General features: G+C 48.5%; 1 protein-coding gene across 1 annotated transcript in view; it reads right to left on the reverse strand.

Moving 5' to 3' along the window:
• Window positions 1-4,128: 4,128 nt before the first annotated feature.
• The window catches only part of CD81 (CD81 molecule), a 28,057-nt gene continuing 12,131 nt past the window's right edge, over window positions 4,129-20,054 (reverse strand). Inside the window, exons 3-8 of the mRNA XM_035539542.2 lie at window positions 11,457-11,554; window positions 8,707-8,781; window positions 6,110-6,217; window positions 5,098-5,193; window positions 4,661-4,750; window positions 4,129-4,390 (exon numbers count right to left, since the gene is read on the reverse strand). Coding sequence (XP_035395435.1) covers window positions 4,328-4,390; window positions 4,661-4,750; window positions 5,098-5,193; window positions 6,110-6,217; window positions 8,707-8,781; window positions 11,457-11,554 — 530 coding nt within the window. The 3' untranslated portion in view covers window positions 4,129-4,327. The remainder of the gene's footprint in view (window positions 4,391-4,660; window positions 4,751-5,097; window positions 5,194-6,109; window positions 6,218-8,706; window positions 8,782-11,456; window positions 11,555-20,054) is intronic.

Genomic DNA, 20,054 nt, shown 5'->3' on the forward strand with positions numbered 1-20,054 from the left:
TCTCAGCATCTCAGCTCCAGCAGCGCATACAACTCATCTGGCTCTGAGCACGAGTGTTAATAGTCAAACCTGAGGTGCAAACAGGGTACAGCATTTAGCTGGGGAAGGTTTAAGTTTCTAGCTATGCTTCCAAGCTGATGTCCCAAGGCACACAGCCTGCATGCCAAATATGCGCTGTGCTTTGCCAGTTTGTTTTCCACTATTGCTTTTCTTCCTGTTGAACACTAGCCTGAGTCTGACAGTGACTCACATCAGCTTAATCTTAGCTCCAAAGAGGTAAGAATAATTTCATACCCATCTGGAGCAACAACACAGCACCACAATCCAAATGTTCTAAGGCATGAAGCGAAGAGCATCATATTCATGGGAAACCACCTAGAAGGTCAGCTAAGGACTGCATTCCCTAAAGTAGCCTGAATTCTGCTTTGACACAAGAGCAAGACAACCCTGTTCCCTTGGAAGACATGGCAGAAATCTGTACGCGATGGAAAGAAACAAGATCTGACAACACACCATTAAAAAATCGACTTACAAGGGAAGGTTTTGCTTTGTTTCTTTTATTATTATTGTTTTTAAATATCTCTTTTTTTTTCTTTCTTTCCAGAAGTCATTATGTCTGACTCCATTAACATTCAGGTAAACAAGTGAAAGAACAACAGATGGGTATGATCTTGTAGCACAGGCACAGCTGCCAGGAGCAGGGAGAAGGGCTTGCCTTCCTTCGCAGCAGCTGAACATCGCTCTCCCTCCCTCTCTGCACGGGCAATGGCCGGGGGCTGTCGGGGACAGCCGTGCTTCAAACGCAGTGAGAAGTCCAAGACACAGCAAGAAGGAAAGGCGGGTGTGGGATCACAGCACTTGGCCTCCTCCCTCGCTCTCAGCAGGTCTCTCCCCTGATGGTGCGGAGGGGCAGGCGGCAGCAGCATCGGTGGCCTCACCAGACCAGCCACAAAAACAGCCCAGCCCCTGGCTGGATGGCAGCTGAGGGCATTTTGGGCTATTTTCGGTCACTTTAGAAGCCCCTTGGGCATGCCCAGTACTGCCACCACAGCCCCTCCCCTGAATTTCAACACAGTCACCTCATTTTGCAATACGCATTAGCTCCCCCACAGCTGTGCCCCCCTTCCATTGAGGGGGGCACAATTGCAGCAGCCACCGCTGCTGGTAAGCAACCTCTCTGCTGTCCCTCAGCACCATTCTGGATGCATCCCCAGCCTGCCACCCCCTCTTGCCGAGGCTGGAAAAACCCATGCTGCTGAAGTTCACAAAGCATCCTGGTGTTAAGGTTAACTGGTTGTAAAATTGCAGCGGTTCATCACACTATGCACACGATGAGAAATGTTTATTAAATTGATTTTTTTTTGTTTCTTTAAAAAAAAAAAAGGCAGAAAGAAGTTAAACACACTGCTTTGTGGCATGCTCCACAGTATGAAAAAATCCCAAGCATTCAGTTAAGCTGTCAGTGGCTCTGTTTGACCTTTCCATGTGGTCTTTGAACTTAGACCTGGATAGTTCACTCTGCTTCTCCCCACCTGCCCCTCTCCTCCCTGCTCAGGCTTGCAGCCATTTTCTCAGCTGCCACTTGCTCCAGGAATATGCTTCCTTGGAGGGGGAAGGTTTGTATTTACAGCCCTCAATTTCATCTATCATCCGTTTGGGGACTGACCATGCAGTCAAACATGGGGACCCTCAGCTGAATTGCAAAGCAAGCATTACTGTCTCCCTGCAGAACTCCTTCAGATCTCCCCAGGACATTCACAGCCCTGGCCGCTTCCCTCCTGTCCAGTTCTGGTTCCTGCATCCACAGGGACAGGAGGTGGCACAGGGAGCTCTCCTCTGAAAGGAGCCAAAGAGCAAATGGCAGCCAGCGTGGCACATAGTCTGAGCAAACACTCTGCTCTTCTTCCTCCCACAGCGCTGGCTCCCTCTCCAAGCACCACTTTTCTCCCAGTTGATCCTGCACAGGACAACGCAGACCCCCAAAGCTACAACATCCGAGGACGTGCCTGATCTGCACTGAGTTCTCTGCAGGGAGGACCCAGTCAGTCTTCAAATAGAGCTTCAGCTACTTACACAGCATCAACTGAATACTGAACAATATCAAAAATACGGTGTAAGGAAAGAAAACAGAATTGAAATGCTTAATGGCATATTTATACACATTTATCAACAGTCAACAAAAAAGGCGGCAAGTTACACATCCATTCTGTATGCTAACAATCCTGACGCATATATACGTAAACACACATGCTTGGTTGATGCATATACATATAGCCACATAACAGAGTAGATGACCTGAAGGAGCTATGCTGGGGAGCAGGGGAAGGGATTACCTATTGCCAAACCGAGTCTCATTCTCCATGTGCACAAAGTGGACATTCAGGGCAGTGTTGCTTTTAAGGCTGTTTCTAAGGCTGAATTTTTTCTCCAACCCACTCAAACCAAAGATGTGTTGAAGCACTTCCTCCTCTTACCTAGCACAATTTCATATATATACCCCTACATAGACTTTTTAGAAGGCCCTATATACTAAAAGGTATGGACAGAAAAGGGCTGAGTGGAAGGGGAGAAAAGCCTCTGCACGGATCAGCTCGCCTCAGTGCAGTAATCTCCTGTCCCCTTTTGGTAGAGGCCATGGCACCCACATGCCATGGACAAGGTGCTAGTTCATAATAGTCCCGGGTCTCTCTCCCTGTCCGATTTGGAGCTCTTAATTGCAACTTGAAGGTGAGGGGGAAAGTGAAATGCTTTAAGAAATGGAAATATTCCTGAAGTGAGGAAGGTGATCGCAGGTTTTAACTCCTCCCCTCCCCTGCTTCAACATGGCAAAGAGCTGAGAGATGCTAGCATTTCCAGCTCAAGTGCCCCTCCGGCTAAGGAAAAGGCTTTGCTTAAAAATATATATCTATAGAACTATACACATAGATCATCTTTTTAGAGACACTCTGATTTTTATTACATAGATCCTGGGTCACTCTTCCCTTCTTATGTACACAGTAACAGAGTGGCATACAACAGAGGCCACGTACACATAACTGGCAATCAAAGCTTACCAGGGAACAAAAAAGCATTTCAACTGGTACAATCTCAAATCCAGAATTCCCTTGCTTTGATAAGCTCATCTCCTGCTGTTATTGTAACTGGAAATGGAAAGTCTTAAGAAATAAGCTATTTTTTTTTTTTTCAAAATCAAGTTATGAAATTTTCCCAGCAATGTTACAGTGTGTGATGATATGCTATAAGCAAGGAAAATTTCACTCAATAGAAGAGTGATGTAAAGATGAAATTTAAACATGTATGTATACATCTGGAAATCCCCCAAAGTCATCCTGCAATATGTAAATGTAGGATTGTTAAGGTTAAGGACTTTTCTTCCATCTTTTTTTTCCTTTTTTTTTTCCCCTAATATCATTTGTATCTAGGCATCAGCTTAACAGTGGGAACTTTGTACAACACTAGTCTCTCCCAAAATATTATGTCTATAAAGAAACATTTAACAAGGTTAAAAAAAAAAGTGACTTTGTTTTCAGGTGATTATATTTGAAAAATTGTGACTAAAATTCACTCCCAGCAACTGACCCTTAATGTTATGAATAGGTGGAAATGAGCCAATTTATAAAGTTATAACCCCCAGGGGAAAAAAAAAAAGCGCAAAACATCTGCACTCTTCAGAGAATGCAAAAATTGTGACTTCTGTTAAGAGTTTATTTAGTGTTGCAAACAGGTCCAATAGGAGCAATCCACCTCTATCTCCCCTGGGAAACATCACACCAAGACAACTGGGGCTGCTTCCTCTCCTCTCTCCCAGGCTTGGAAAAGCCAGGGAATCAGGGTGATGGTGGGAAAAGAGAACAAATGAACAAAAATGCTAAATCCTGCTTCGTCATCAAATTATATATATATATATATATATATATATATTTAAAAAAAAAAGTCTGTGCTGAAAAAGAGTGAAAACCAAGGCAAAGATTTCTGAGAACAGGCTGCAGCCTTCCCCTCTGTACATCCTCCACCAACGATATTTCTGATTTTTTTGGGGTGGGGAAAGGGGAGGAAGGACTAGATCTCCTGCTACAGCAGCTTTCCCTATCACACAAAACTGATGTGTAACTAACTCAGCCACAAGGATATGGGAAAGTTTTATTTATTAAAAAAAAAAGTACTTCAAAAGAAAAATGATAAGTACTGTATGGTAATATTGGAAGTATTTATATACATAGGTTTCTTTGTCTTTTGTTGAAATGTCTCCTGGTCACTTGGTGGCACTTGGGGTCTCCTCCAGCGCCGTCTGCCCTGCTCCCCCCTTCCCCTCACCGGCTCTCACGTCTCAGTAGACGGAGCTGTTCCTTATGCCACAGCACAGCACCATGCTCAGGATCATTTCGAAGATCTGTCAGGAGACACAAGGCCACTGGTGAGGTGCTGACCTGTAAAACATGGGAGCTCCCCCCTCCTTAAAGCTAGGGATTAGGACAACTTCAAGGCCTCCGCTTTTCCCCCAGCCTCCTCTCCACATAAACACTCTCATGCCAGAAATAAAAGCAGAGATGATACATCTTTGCTGCTGATTTTTTTTTTTCAGGGATCAGGCCATTTTGACATAAGATCACCAATACCACTGAGTCCTGGATAGCCAATTCTTTCCTGCTGCAATGCTTACCATGATCACGGCGACCACAATGGCAGCAATACCGATCAGGTACAGCTTCCCGGAGAAGAGCTCGTCAATCTTTTTGTGGCAGCTCAAGTTCTGAAGCAGAGAAACACCGTGGTCACAGACCTGCTTTCCTCCCACACCCCCCTGGGCATCCAAAAAGGCAGGTCCAATGTTCCTGCTTTCCCCCAGGTCCCCCTCATGCTTCCAGGCTCATGCCAGGCCTTGGCTCTAGGACTTCCCACTGAACATCAGCCCTCTGTAAGCCCCTCAAGCAGGAACAGCAAGGGGAGCATTGACAGGAACCTCTGACAGCCCTCTACACAATCCCCAGATAAATGAAATCTCTACCCGGTATCCAAATGCTGAATAAATCCCCAAAGTTCCCTGGCAGCCAAGCTCCCTCGCAGGAGATGTGCCAGGGAAAGAGCAGCCAAGCCTACCTGAACAAAGACTTTCTGTATGGCCTTCGGGCAGAGGTCCTCTCTCCACAGCGCAGGGAGAGTTCCTATTGCAGTATCAGGACCACAGCAATCCAGCTACAAAGAGGAAAAAAAAAACAACAAACCAACAGGTTAGCAGACAGCACACGCTCTCTTTGCCATTAAACACCCCCAAAAGCCACTTAAAACTTAAGAGGCACCTTGGATGGGGAAAAAGAAGGGGAGGGGGAAGAAACAACTTTCCAATTTCATTTTTTTCTTTACATGCAATACAGCTGCTTCCTGCACTGATCCCAGACACATCAGGTATAGTATCCTGGAGGAGAATGAACACGACTCCCTCCAGAGATTTGCCTCCTGCTGAGCAGAGGAGGTCTCAAATTATTCCTCAGAGCAGCATTTGTCTTCCACTGAGTTTTACTTAATCTGGAGTGCTGAGGTAGATCAAAAGCAACTTCATTAAAGCTCAGCCCAGACTTCCTAGCACAGTGCTAAGGACAAAATATTTAAGAGGGTGGAACTCTCTTACCTGACCCCTAAGAAGAGCTACCTCTAACAGGCTAAGACCTAAATGAAGCATTATATGCTTTAGACCCTGATTTTCCTATTCATTTTCCTGACCCCACTTCCTTCTCCTTCCTCCCACGTTCTCATTTCCTCTGGCTGCAAGAAATTCCTATGCCAAGGAGAATTTTTGCACAGAGCTCAGAAGGCAGGCAGCAAAAACCCAGCACCCAGTTCACTCCTAAGAATTACAAATTCAGTGCTGTCTTCACTTCCCACCCCAGGACAACTTAATTCCTCTTCCTCTCTGGGGAGGAGCATCTGAAGCACAGTGGCAGCCGCTCCTTGCCACTCACCCCGACAAACCCCATACAGAAGTTAACACCCCAACAAACCCCATGCAGAAGTTAACCACATGCAATTTGAGGCACTGCAGACCCCGTTCACCAGCTTGGGCTGACCATGTGTGGCCTAACCTGAGCATGCAGCGAGACCTCCGACATCTTACCGTTTCGTGAAAGGTCTTCACTACGGCCTTCCCGTTGCTCGCGTCCGAATCTGCCATGAGCGCCTGCTGGAACGCTTGGTCGTAGAACTGCTTCACATCTTTGGCTATCTAGGAAAGACCGCGAAAAGTCCCTTTCAGCCAGAGGAACATAAGGAAACCCATACAGTGGATGTGCCTGAACAGGGCAGGTTCCCCTCAAATGGCACTTGCAGGTGGACAAGAAGTTTTTAACAGGTTCAGACCCTGCTAATTCACCCAGGCGAGCGGAGAAAGGCTTGTCTTTCACAGGGCTCAACTCCCTCCAGCCACAGCATGTTACAAAAAGCAAACATTAAGAACCTCATTCACCAGCCAGCAGGTTCCACCCAACATTGTTTCACTGCTCTGCGATCTCTCTGTAGCAGGCAAAGACAGCCAAGCCACGGAGGTTGAACCATGAGATCTGAGATAGTCTTCAAACTATGTGGATTGTTAGCGCTACCAGGAACTCAGAAACGGCTTGTTCTCAACTACCAAAGGCGTGGAAACCAAGCAAGCAAAGGGTGGATATCAGTAGATACTGGCACCTCAACCTGTCTGGCTTAGAGGGGGTAGGAAGAATCTAGGAGAGATTACACACTAAAGCCTAGTTACGTGGCTCATTTGCATCTGTAGGTTTTGATGCTTTTGGATGGGTGGCAAAGTCCTGCTGGGTCCCTACATAGAGCAGGACACCCCCATCCTGTAAATGCTTGCATGAGAAGTCACATCCATACCCCAGCTCTGCCACCTGGCCTGGTAGACCACAGACACCCATGGGGAATCGACACTCCACAATACAAAACAAAACAAAAAAAACCCACCCAACCAACCAACAAAACCAACCAAACAAGAAAACCCCAAACCCCTAATTTTCAGAGAAGCTGACCTTGTGGCTTCTCCTCTAACACTTTCCAATAATTTCGGAGGGAGATGAAAGGAGGACACGTGAAAGAAGCAAAGGAAAAATATGAACAAGTATGAAATGGAAAACGCTTTCCAGAACATCTGCTCTTGGCAGCACATGCTGGATTAGCACACGAAAAAGGAGACTGCAGCAAAAAGGAGCATGATTTCAAATCAATTATCCCAGCATTTCTCCATGCTCAAAAAAGTTTGCTTTGGAGGGCAATACCCTGTGATCAAACCATTTGATTCTGGTAAAGGGGAAAAAAACAAAAACAAAAGTACTTCTCACCTTTCACTCTGTAGCTAAAGCAGCTCTGACAAGGCAGGATCAGGGAAAGAATGCCTGCCATTTTGTGGAACAAAATCCTTTGCCTGCTCCATTGGGAGATGACCGTCCCCCCAGACTATTCGCCAGGGCTGTAAACCCGAGGGGACTTCCCACCTTATCCACTGGGTGTCCCCTGAGAGTGACGTTGTATGGCCGGGAGCACCCAGCACTTCCCTCCTAGCCCCTGGTGCTCGTAAGCTGCCCTCAGCCACGCTGGGGGAGTAGCAAGCTGCTTGCCTTGCTAGCAGTGACATCCAAACAGCCCATTCATCGCGGCTAAAAGGCAGACAGGGCCAACTGACGGCTACCATTCATTTCAAAATGCAAAATTAATTTTAGGTGGCTGAAGTCATTCTTTTCACACTGGCAAATCCTACACTTCTCCGCTTTATGCTCTGATATCCAGGTGCCTTCTCCCTGGCATGGAGAGCAACAGCCACAGGCTCCCTCCTTACCCAGCCTTCATTTTTCTGCGTCATTTCAATTGCGCATCTTGGGCTCCTCAGGATTCACAAACTAACATCTGCAACGGTTAATTAGCTCACCGAAGTTGCTAGGGAACAGCACCCTGCCTGCATAGTAATACGGTTAGCCACGGAAGAGTTTATGCTGGTGAAGTCATGCTCTCCCATGAATCACTACAAGGGTGTTTCCATTCACAGCCGAGCTGGTCATCTCTGTCCTAAATGCAAGTGAAAGCTGAGCTGGCCACCACCTACTTCCACAGCTGCCTTACATTTCTTTGTAAACACATTTGCTGCTCCACCACCGAGCCTAACGTAGCTGTGAGCAGAAGTAAATCCCCTTCTTTCCCCAAGCCCGCACTGACCAAGTGGTGGATGCCCAGCCCTCTGCTTGCTGCAGAATGGCCCCGGTTCCCACACACAGACAGCCTGGTGTTTTTGGACCAAACCTTGCAAATGTGAGAGCGAACGTAGGGAAGGCAGCGGGAAGAGAGGTGCAAAGCTGCTGGTTTCAGCCTGGGTACTTGGTGACACCTCCTTCCCACATGGCCAGGTCTGTGCTTTGCTCCTTGGCACCTCAGGTGTGCAGGTAGCTTTTCCTCCTCAACTTCACACACGAATTCACTCCTGCTGTGGCTGGCAGCAAGGAGGAAACCCGAGCCAGATGGAGTTATTTTTATCCCAGACATCGCACCACATACAGCATGGGGCAGCCATTCCCATCAAGTGCTCCCATTTAAAGGTTAGCAGCCGAGCCAAGAGGAGTTAAGTTATCTACCCAGGTCACGCAGCAAATCCCAGCTCCTGGGACTCAGTCCGGGATTGTACTCCCGCCCCAGCCTCCCAGCCCCACACCACAGGTTTTAGGGTCGCCTTACTTGGTCTTTGTTAACAAATCCCCAAATTCCAGCCGCAACTTCGCAGGCGAACAGGATCACCAGGCAAGTGAAGAACTGTGGAGACAAATCAGGAGAGGGATGCTTAGTACACTTGGCTACAGGAAAAAGAAGCGATAAGGTAGGTAGGGGTGCAGAGCAGCACTTCTGATGGGGGAGATCAGAGCAAGGTCTCTCATACGCACACGTTGCCCAAGCACATTTTCCTACAACTCATCAGATGCCACCCTGTGCCCAAACTTTCTACCGGTACAGCCAAGAAGGGACAATCAGAGTCCTCTCCCACACAGGGACCCGCAGGCATGAGGATGCCCTGCACACCACAAGACAAATTGCCCCGCCTGATGTGGCTGCAGGAACATCCAGCCCAGCCTCCTGCTCTGCCACAGATGCTCCCAGGAAAAGGAGTTGCCAGCACAGGGTTAAAAGCACATTTCGGCTGCTGAGGAGCTGCAGGGTATGATTTATGGCCAGCTCTCTTGGCATTCTCAGCCCTGCAAGGCTACTGCAGATTTTTGCATAAATGCTAGCAGTGATGTTTTCCCACAGCCTCACCCTGTTAGCGCAACCCCAACACTCCTCCTCCTCCCCGCCACCGCCCCAAGCCTTCCTCCATCTTTCTGTTCATATCCCAGTAATGTGATGGGAGGTCCAACAGACTGGACATGGGATGCTGTAGAGCCCATACATCATAGCCAAGTGGGAAGGCATGGGCAGGTATGCTCCACACGTTACCTCTGCAACCACATCACGCTCAGTGGCTTCTTCCTAAGAAAAGCCCCATGGAAATAAACAAGTAAAAGAGGTGAATGTAGCCAGGAGAGGACATAAGATCACAGTATGGGGTGGGAAACAGCCCCAGATTCTGGGCAGTGTCTGTTTAAGACACATTCAGGACCTCTTCTTCCACAGCAGAGCAAACAAGAGTTTCCAGAACAATGCTACAAGCTGGCCTTACTCTCATGAAGAGCAAAGGGATATCAGCACAATGGGAACAGGACCCCTGACCTGCCTGCAGGAAAGGACTTCAAACATCTTTGTCCTAGAACAACCAACTCCTATTTAAATACTTATCTGTCCCTGGTTTCCCAGGAACTCCCATGGGAGACTGGGACCCACATCACCCTAAACCACAAGCATGAGGCCACTGTAATACTCTGGTTAAGCACTAGGGCTCACTCTTGCAGTGGTTACCCTCTAGTGAAGGTTGGCTTGTTCGCCCCAGATTTGGAGATCCATCTTTCTGCAAGTATGCTTCTGCGAGCTGGATGTAAAATGCTGAAGATGCAGCTTTACACCATGGAAACACCATGGAAACACAGAGCTGTTCTTGGGCAGGAGCGCGGAGGTGGTCCCGGTCACTCCTGAGGAGCACCCTAAGGATGCTGCCTGGAAATGTCCTTGGAGCCTGGAGGGAGCCTTGGCCAGCAGAAAGCGTCATCAGGAGGCACCTCCAGCCTCCCCTTGGCAAGCCAAGGTGTGAGCAAAGACGGGCAGCATGCAGCAGCTAGAGCTGCTAACTGCAGCTGAAGCAGCCGGTTCCCCTGCTGAGCTGCAGGTACCTTGTGCCATCTGCCCTCCTAATCCTCTTTCCAACTTCAAGAGGGAGCAAGGGGAAATTCAGGGTCTGTAATAGCTCATGCTAACAAAAAAAACAACAACAAAAACAACAATCCAAAGCTGTCAGACCTTGCTACAACTATCACTGTTGGATTTGCACACTGACTCCTCCTATTCCCGGCAGCAATGGTAATGCCTGCAAACTCTTGCCACAGCTCTCACCCAATGATATTCCAAAGCGCTTTATTAAAGCTGACGAGAGCCCCCCTCCTTCTTGCCAATGTGGAAAAAGAAGGAACCAGAGGTGAAGCAATCTGCAGAGCAAGAAGCTCCAGTTCCCTCCGTCCCAATTGAGTCCACACCCACAGGTCACTGGACCACAATCTTCCAGTTCAACAAAGCCAAGTGCTGGAAAGTCCCTCCAAATTTTATGTATTTTTTTAATCCCTTCAATTTATTTTTTTTTTGGTGCTATTTCTTGCCTTCTCAAGCACAACGTGCCAAAAGCTCTGACATGCCTCAATAACAGCCCGAGAGCAGATATGTACGTGCCAGCACTCTCCTCTTCTGCATACAACTCTGCTACGGGAGGGAGGAGAGGAAAAAATCAAAATAAATTAAAAAAATAAATAAATCACAGAAAGCCCTAAAACAGGGTTGTCCCAAGGGCTGCAGAATGGGGACACCCACGTGGTGGCTCGTGAACGTGGCCACTTCCGTGAACGTGGCCAGCTTCTCCCTGAGGCTGGCAGAGCCTGGTAATGGTAACGGAGTCTGGCATCTGGTTTAAACCCGAACCACGTGCGAGAACTTGCTAAAAATAACTGGGTCTCCCTCGCCCCCAAAGCCAAGGCTTTTGGTGTAGCTGCAGCTTGTGCAATTAAGCTCATCCTCTGCCAGGAATCCCAAGCTGCTGCCTGCCATCAAGGATGCCTGTAGCGCTTCAGTAATGGTTTTCCCAAGATTTACCTCGACACCCTCACTAAGATATTGTGGAAAATCTCTGCTGTTTCCTAGCCCTAACAGGTAAAAATATTAGATGACTCCATACAAGTGTTGAACTCCCCACGGACAGCCTTGAAACCAAGACCAAAACAGGAAGCTGTAGGGGATGTTGGGTAAGAAAAAGGTGGTTCAGTGGCCACGTGCCCTCACAGTGCTGAGCCCCTTACCGTTCCCAGAAGGCACTGAGACTCCTGGATAGCGCCGTAGCATCCCAGGAAGCCCACGAACATCATGACAGCACCGACCGCAATCAGTATGTAGATTCCTGCGAGGGAGAACAAGAGGCAAAGACGTTACTGCAGAGCCTCCTGAAGAAGCATCCCACCACTGCGCCAGGCATGCTGGCTCCATAGCTAATTACAGGTGTGCATAATTAAGTCCTGAGAGCAGCAGAGGTGGCTGCGGACGTGGCAGAAGCAGAAAAAGCCACCGCGTCTCACCCTGCTTTCTGCTCTGCTACTCTTCTGCTGACGCTGGTGTCCCCAGGTGTGAACCGGGATGGGCTGGTGGAAGTGGTCCACAGCTACCTGAGTTCAGACCCTATTTCAGGCCACTGTTATTGTTCCTCCCATTAAAATAAACATTATCACCGTCAGTAAGCTCATTTGGGGTGAATTTGCCCACAGGTGTTCCCTCTGCGCTAGCCAAGACCTCATGGCTGGTCCAGGCATCAACGCAAATCACACAACTTACACCAGTCAGACCTCAAAGCACTTGAAGGTAGTAATACTGAAACTTGAAAAAGCAGCCACCCCCAAAATCACAGGAAACACACAGAGCTCGATCAATGATAGGAAGAGGGTGTAGCAAGGAAGACAAAGGCTTTACAGTGTCCTGAAAGCTGCATTATTGGAGTTCCCATGGCATCCTATTTTAAATATTTAAGCAGAGGAGATAAAAAATGATTAGTTAACATATCTTTTTAAACAAACAATAAGGCATATGGCTTGTTTAGATTAAACATCAGACAAATATTTATCCTGCTAACTTTTCAGAGACAGACAAGCCACAAAACCAAGGGAAAAGCACTGCTTAAGCATCCCAGTTAATATAATCTAGCCTTTGTTTCTCAAAGGTTCTTCCACAGAGATTTTTTTTATTTCAACTTATTAAATTTGCACAGTCAGCTTGCTCCCTGACTAACTCAAGGCTTGGAAACAAGGCAGGGAGAGCTCAGAAAACGGAGGAACGAAAGTCCATTTTCACTCAGCACTTAGCTGAGGTACACAGCCACAACGCTTTCCCTCCCAAGCCAGGCAATGCTACCAGCTCGGCTACACTGTCTCCTTTTCCAAAATACACAGCTTTCTCCTCATGTATCTTGTACGTTTAGTGTATTTTTAGTTAACTAACATTCTCAAGTATTGTGGGTCTACTATTTCGTAAGCGAATTCCACTTTCTGTTCCAAAGCAACTTGATGTGTGCAAAAAATAATCAAAGAAATAATTCAACATCACGCAAGACCGCAGTCATTTTTAACCCAAAGTGAGAAAAAAATCAAAATCTGAATAAGAAGATATTTTATATTTATGCTTATAAATATATAAGCATCTCAAAGCTAACAGCAATACAGCAAATCTTCGCGGTGCTTGAGAGAGACATCCCTTCAACGAAGTGTTTTATTTTGCTAGGAGTCTAAACATGTTTATAGTTATTAATCAGCCGGTCAGCTCTTAGGATCAGAACTAAAGTACAAACAAGATCAAAACTGCATTTTATGTACCCATCGTGCCCAAGGTTTTTCTTATCTTTGTAGCTTTTAAGCAATCATCTGATAATTTATGTGTAAAGTCTAACGGGCATGCATGACACAACCGAGTTCTGTGAGAGCAGAGCTAAACCAAGGTAAACCCTCCTCTAAAAACCCGATACACGATAATAACCCCAGCATGTTTAACCCCCCTTAACGGATATTGCAAGCTCAGGAAGGGTCAACTTCGTCTCCTGAGCCTTCTCTTTTTAAAACAAAAGCCACCCCACTTGGCAAGGGAAACGCCACTAGCACCGCTTGACTGCTGGGACCCTCCTGTCCCCAGGCGAGGGGACAGCGCTTCTCACCCGCCCGGCACTCGCACAATGTCCCTGGCTATATTTAGTGGGAGGCAGGAGGGAGGAAGCCAGATGCAAGGGAAGCGCGGCACAATGGGGCTAGATGACCCAGCAGGATGTCCCTCTTCACAAAACCTGACGGCGCTCGCTGCCGGTGACACCGACATCCTCACAGCAAGCTGCTGCATACTGCAAGCGAAAGGGGAAAAACGCATGAGTGGCACCTCCTGATGCCTATCAAGGGGTCTTCGGCATCAACAAAACCCAGCCAACAGGCGGGGGGCCTTGCCTGAAGGTCGCCAAGCAGGGACAGGACAACAGCTCCTTGCTTGAAGGTGTGAGGAGAGGGAAAAACGAGCAAGAGAAACCCCTGGGGAGTTTTTTTTGGAAAGGCCAGGCCAGCAGCTAAAGCTGCGGGGACCTGCCTGAGGTGGAACAAAGTGGTTTTCTCCCAAGGGCTGGAGATGCCAAGGTGTGTGACGGTGGCCACCAAGGGACCGGCTGCGGCAGGCAGGCAGAGAGGCAGTGGGCTGGGGTGTGCATGGGAAAAGGGCCCCGCAGGGGCTGGGGGTGATGGGAAGGCATTAATGCATCCTGGAAAGTGAAGGCCGGCTGCTGGACGCCTGCCAAGCACCAGAGAGCCTGATGGAGGTTTTCGGAAGCAACAAAACTGCTGTTTCAAGAAGAACGATGTGGTCTCTCAGAAAGAAAAAAAAAAAAGGCCGGCTTACTATCACTGCAATATGCTACTGCCCTCACCCCTTCAACTTGTGCCAGTGATGCTGAGGCTTTAGGTTTCCAACCCAAACAGCATCAGCTTTTTCCATCTTACAGCCCTGGGTGACTCCATGGAAGAGTCTTCTTCACAAGTCTCTGGCAAAATCAATTTTGCTCATACCTGAGTGCAGCAGCTTCTGACTTCTCCTCCCATGAGGTCAGCACAGAGCAAACAAAACTGGGCCGAGGGCAAGGGGACAAGTCACCTCAGCCACCACTGGTGCTGCCCACCCTGGCTTCAGACAGATGCAGTACAGCTGGAGCCTGAAATGCTGCAGGGAACCCAACGGCCAGTGCACACCCATGGGCGTAAGAGACACCCACCAGCTCCTTCCAGTGCTTCATTTAAAGATCATGATGGACAACTACCACACCACCAGCCCCATATCCCACACACTGCTTCCTGACCAGCACTCAGAGGATGTGTCTGGTTTTTGGGATGAAAACCAGCTTCAGTGTGGGGCACAAACAAATGGCCCTTATGGTGTCCCCTTTTCTCACCAACAAACAGATCCTATGAGGATGCAATACAGTGGGACTCAGCTCCGAGGCTTATCCAAAACCAAGCACAAAATACACAAATGATACGGTGTTGTACAATGAACATTTCCATGCCGCATGTGAAAAAAAAAAACAACAACAACAAATACGACCAAAACACCCAACCACACGCTTTGGGTCGCGGGTGTTTTCCCACACCCGTCCCTTCCCTCGATGGACAGGGGCCGGTGCCCCATCTCTCCCTCCAGCCTGGATGGAGGGAGTCACCAGGCAGCGGGACCACTATCTGACAGAAAGCCCGGAATGACCAAGCCCTTTCCCAGAAAGCAGCCTGACACATCCTCGCTTTCATTCCTGGCAGCCTGTGGTGATGATGATGGACAGCGCGGTTTGGGTGTCTGTGAGCAAGACAGTTGTCATGCCCACCCTGAATGGGGCATTGTCCTCTGTAATGTCAGGCCAGACTTCCCCAGTCCGAGCCTCCTCACTGCTGCAGTGTCAGAGACCGGATTAACTCCTGCGAGCCTGTCCTGGATGGAAATGTTTAATACCTTGGTCAGAAGCAGTGCCCACGCCTCTGCTGGCACAACTGTGCCTGAGCAAAGCTCCATCTGCCTTTCGCATCTCGCTTGTGCATTTGCATGGCAGCTTCCGCAGGGTTTTTAAAACAAGAAAGGTTGTTTATCATAAACAAAGGATAAAAGCAGAGAGGTATAAAATACAAAACGCCTGCAGCAATCCCGTCCCCTCTGAGTGAAGCACGATACACCCTGGGAACTCCAGAGAACCACTTGGAGGTGTTCATGGTCCCACCGCCCTGAGTATCCCTACAGCACCACTTGAACCCCAAGGCACCGCTCTCAGCAGGAAGCTGCCACACACAAACCAGGGCCCCGAGTCCCCGTTATCTCCCTGTGAGAGGAAAACCAGAAAGCTTCAGGAAATGGGGCCACCCAGACTCGATTTCACCTTGGCACCACCAAGAGATTCAGGGTCCCATCTTAATTCAAAGCAGCAGCACCACAGCCACGATATGACCTCTCCACTCCAGAGCATCAGAACATAAATCACCAAAAAAGCTGCAGCAGCAGAATAAAACTCATCCAGCACATGCTGCTTTGGGTGGTGAGGACTTCCTCAAGCTTTAGTACCTGAACCTCAGACACAGGGGACTGAGCCACCAAGCACTTTTCTCTGGATGGTGCTGGGTGGAGAAAAAAGCAATCAAGAGGCCAGCTTAGGTCCCATCTTGTGGAGATGATGCCTCCAGGCCAGGTAGAAAGCAGGATGCTCGGTGCTGGGAGCAGGGATGGGATAGAAAAAGGCAGCGTTAAATGTCACTGCTTGCCCCAGCATTAAAGCCACATTGCTGGCACCCACAGGGTTGTAAAACCCATGTCCTGTCCCTGCTGGGAAGGAAAAAAAAATAATAGAAAAAACAGAGAAGAAATAATAATAAAAACAAATAAAAAGAGGAAGAAGCACAGCAGAATCCCTCTGAAGCAAGGAGGGTCAACACAAGCCAGCCCTCCCCTTGCGCATGAGGCTGCGTGGCTCCAGGCAGGGGCATTCTCAAACAGCATCCTCACTCCCACCTACCCCCCCCCCCCCCCCCCCATTTCCCTCCTCTCTCTCGCCAGCTTTAACTCATTAAGCTAATGGAAGCCAGTCTCTTCCCCCACAGGTCACCATGGCAATGTTTCCAAAAGAAAAGAAAAAAAAAAAAAAGAAAAAAGAAAAATCCCCAGCATCCCAGCATCACACCATTCTTCCTGGGAAACCCTCGCGGCTCTCCAAGCCTTGCCACCCCCCCGGGGATGCACTTTGAGAAGGGGGGAAGAGAGCAGAGGCATTCCTCCTGCATGGAGCTGCAGGGCCAGGGCTCCCAAAGCCTTTGTGGGGAGGGAAGAAGAGATTTTTGTCTTCATCCTCGGACAGATTGGCTCCTGGACTCCGTGAACGCAAGGGCTTTGTGAGCCTCCCAGGGAGAAAGGGAGTGCTGCAGTGGGGCCTTGTCTGGAGATTCTGAATGTGGCACCGTCATTTGGAGGTGGGAAGGAGATTCCTTCCTACCCTGCAGCACCAATCCTGGAAGAACACCATCTCCAGAGCCAAAAAGTCCTGGCTGTGACCTGCTTCCTTTCAGCCTGAGGGCAGGGAGTGGGAAGTCCCTCCACAACCAGGTGGAAAAGGGATGGCTGCATGTGGCAGCCCGTGAGGGTGGGTCTCCCGCACATTTTTGTCCAGCTGCCCGTGGAATTGGCCCAGCAGGTCCTCCCAGCCCTGGAGTCTCACCCCTATCTCATGGTGCCAGCAGGACCAACAGCGCTTTCCTGAAAACAGGGCGAAAGAAGGGAAAAGCAAAGGGTTTGCTGATGACAACTGGGAAGCTCCTTCCCCTCTGCTCCCTCTCCTAAGAAAAACGCTGCTGCTCCATGGCTGCTAATGCCTTCCAGATGGAGCACCACTGTCGCGAAGCATGGAAAGCTCTCCAGGGTCCGCGTGGCACACATGCGGAGACGAAAGGACGTACATGCTGCCCTTGTGGGGAAGAGTAACGCGGGAAGGAAGCAAAGGTCATGCCTTTGTTGTAAAAGCAAAGGGAAAGAGTGGAGAAAACCCAAACCAGCGCCCACATGCGTGCACACCCATATCCTAAGTGATCCCACAGAGGTGCTACAGTCAGATTTCTTCTGCTCTGCCTACATGGGAAGCATCGGGTGGAGATTTCAGCTTCCAAACATTGGCACATATGTGCGAGCTGGCAGGAGGCCTCTGGCACTGCAACAGCCCATGGTAACAGCACCGAAGGCCCAGAGCTATCCTCTGCTGCCCCAAACTAGACCACCTCTGGACATCTGCTGGAGGATGTCCTGTGGACATCGTATGCCTAAACATGTGGCAGCTTTTCACAGGAAAACTCATTTAAGCAGCTCTGGAAAGCAAGACATTATGGCTGACACAGGTCCCCATGGCAGAGCCAATGGAAGGGGACAAGGGAGGAGAATCACTACTCGTGGATCTGAAGGACTGAGGAGTTTCTGAGCTTCACCTGTCTGGTGCACCCCGGTGATCTAACAGGGATCCCTTCTGAGCAGGAACCAAAGCTCTTCCCTTTACAGACCCTGCTTGGGACCAACCGTGGAAACAACCGATGGCTGGAGTAACCTTAACTCTCCCACCATCACCACAGGTGACAACACTGCCAGCCTCAGGGACTCAGTGGCATCTAAGCTTGCTCACCTAAATCCTTCTGCGCTCCTGGACAACCCCTCCTGCATTTCTGCTCTTTATTTTGGCATCCTCAGAAGCCTGAGGAGCATGATTGGCTGCATGTTAGAGGCAACAAGGTTGCCTGTCTGAACGTAACCCAAATAGGTGATGACACAAGTTGTTTTGCAGTTGGGTAGGTCTGAACCCAAAATAACTCACTGTCACCAATTTTAAGTAAAGACTTACAAAGCCAGGAGGGAAGCAGCCCTAAGTCATAACCAATTTTAGCTTGCAGAGTAAATGATCCTCAGAAGCTGGTCCCAATGAAGGGATACTGGGAAATATAAGTGGCTTTTTTAATAGAAACTGAATTCTGTGCTAAAAATACAGAAACAGTGTTATAATTACTGTCAGATAAATGTTATAAGCCAAACACTTAAAAGAAAGTATTGACAAAGTGTTTTCCACTAAAACTACTACTTTAAAAAGAATTCCTTCAATACTGAAGAAGTTGATCTGTCAGTGATTAAAGGAAAATCTAGAACCAGCAAACTTCAGTCTTCTTTTCTTTAGGGGATTAAATAATTAAATTGTCCTTAGCTGTAAATAGGCTCATTTTCAAGAGACAAAAAAATGCATGTACTTCTACTGGAGAAAACCAAACAACCACATAAATTTTATTTTTGCAACTGCCCATTTTGCTCGCTGTGCTTTGTTTCCACTTCCGAGCGTGCACGCCTGGCCACTGTTCACACTTCCATTGGTAAACCACTGACACACTGGGCCTTGAAGAAGAGCACAAGAACCTAGAAATAGGACTCCTGGGCTCTTGTAGCCCTTCCATGAGCAGTTTAGCCAAAGGTCTGCTGTTGAGTTTAACCCCCTGCCGTAGTACGTTGGAGCCAACTTTACAAGCTGCCTAGTGTTTCTGGAGGGATGGGGATGAAGATGGGAATTCCTCTGCAACAAAAATCCCATCTCTGAAGCCCTGAAAATGGCTGCTTTTTGCCCAATTACCCTTGAAAAGGATAATTAAGAAAAAAAGCCACTGCTGTGGACAGAAAGCACAGCACCCTGCTGATCACTTTGCCAATGCTGTTTGGATGATGTAGCACTGCTCAGCATGTGCCAGGGTGCTCTGCACTGCTGGCCACATCTGGAACCCATGGTTAGGAGCATCCTTGCATGCCATAGGGACAGCGGGAAACCCCAGGGAAGCTCAGATATGTGTCCTGATTCCTTCCTGCACGCTGCTAAATATGCTTTAATGCAAGCATCAGACCCCCTGAGGCCTGCACAACCCCCTGAAGGTACTTGTGAAAAGCAATGCTGTGGACGAGGATGCCCATTAAAGCTCGCCAGCGGTGGGGATCACATCCTGATGACTTCAAGGGCAGACGTGTAGCTACTTGGGAGCCAGACCTGGAATTGCCACCTTAATCAGCCTGGCTGCTAGGGGAAAAGAGCCCCAAATACAAAAAAATAATTCATCGCTTTTCAACTTTCTACTGAGGCAGCGATACCCAGCAGGATGGCGGAGAAAGGGAGTGACAGCAACAGCCTCCATGTCCAAATTTAATCTGTTATTGCGTGCCTGTCTGAATCCTCACACCCCTCCCAAGCAGCGCCGGTGCCGCTGTGCAAGGGACAAGACGCAAGCCAGCCGAGGAGTTCCTAACAAAAAGTGAAAAGCCAGGGGGAAAAACTACAACAGAAGTAAAGCCGACCCTCTTCCCACCCCCAAAGCTACATGGAAAACCACACCCCAAATCTGGATGTTTTGGCACTCTTCCTCACGGCTTGGCCCCGCTCCCAGGGATAAGATAATCAAAGCACTGGGTCGTGTTGCTCCATCCCTTGCTATTAGCAGCTGGATGCAGATTTCCTATTTTGGGTCGGCGAGACAATCCGGCGGCAGGGGCTCTCATAGCTCATTGCATCACACTTTTAAAAATAAAAATAATAAAAAATAATGGGACTTTACACAGTGGATGAATAGATACCTAAGAAATAGTTAACCAGTTGTCAGCATCCAACTCATCCATACTGCTAGCTATCTTGAATGATGGTTTCTGACCTGGTATCAACATGTCTCACAGCCTCCATACGCTCAGAAGCAGCAATATCCATGGCTGAGAGGCAGGATAGGCTTGGGATTTACAACTATAACCAAACCGAGGAGGAGGACCAGCAGGAAGCACCAAAGCAGTTAACGAGCCGTTTG

The sequence above is a fragment of the Cygnus atratus genome, chromosome 5, assembly GCF_013377495.2.
Source record: "Cygnus atratus isolate AKBS03 ecotype Queensland, Australia chromosome 5, CAtr_DNAZoo_HiC_assembly, whole genome shotgun sequence".
Lineage (NCBI taxonomy): Eukaryota > Metazoa > Chordata > Aves > Anseriformes > Anatidae > Cygnus > Cygnus atratus.